The sequence below is a fragment of the Sinocyclocheilus grahami genome, unplaced genomic scaffold (genome assembly GCF_001515645.1).
Source record: "Sinocyclocheilus grahami isolate Dianchi unplaced genomic scaffold, SAMN03320097.WGS_v1.1 scaffold13573.1, whole genome shotgun sequence".
Classification (NCBI taxonomy): domain Eukaryota; kingdom Metazoa; phylum Chordata; class Actinopteri; order Cypriniformes; family Cyprinidae; genus Sinocyclocheilus; species Sinocyclocheilus grahami.
In genome coordinates, this window is record NW_015514971.1 from 5,098 (window position 1) to 5,600 (window position 503).

A 503-nucleotide genomic window follows, 5' to 3' on the forward strand; every position below is an offset into this window, starting at 1 on the left:
ACACACAACACACACACAACACACACACAACACACACACACAACAAACCTGATGGGAGCCCATATCTGCCGTCGTCTCCTTCTTATCTTTGTCTTTTTTGTCTTTCTTGTCTTTATCGTCGTCTTTGTCCTTGTTGTCGTAGTGTTCGCTGCAGATATGCAGCAGCTGCTGCACCTTCAGCACGTTCCCGGAGCCTGAGACACAGACGCACAGACGGTTACGAGTGTGTTTTATATTAACCGTGTGAGCTGAGAGACACGCGACTCACCTGCGTATGCGCAGACGTCCACCAGCGTGTTGCTGAAGCTACGGAAGGGTTCGGGAACGACTTGAAGAGCTGCTAGAGTCGTCTCAATCGTCTCACCTTTACCTTTATTGTATTCAAAATATATATAAGTGAGTGTAAAATCTCTGTAAAAATTGTAAAATTGTAGACACTCGTACCTAACAACGCCCCCTAGCGGTTATAAATTCACTGTAAACCACGGCTTCATGGGGATTAT

General features: G+C 45.9%; 1 protein-coding gene across 1 annotated transcript in view; it reads right to left on the reverse strand.

The window, feature by feature from the left end:
* The window catches only part of LOC107579021 (26S proteasome non-ATPase regulatory subunit 2-like), a gene marked incomplete at both ends in the record, with an annotated part of 5,410 nt that extends 4,999 nt beyond the window's left edge, over positions 1-411 (reverse strand). The window contains 2 exons of the mRNA XM_016264911.1: positions 49-194; positions 269-411. Of these exons, the coding sequence (XP_016120397.1) occupies positions 49-194; positions 269-411 (289 nt within the window). The remainder of the gene's footprint in view (positions 1-48; positions 195-268) is intronic.
* Between the last annotated feature and the right edge of the window lie 92 nt (positions 412-503).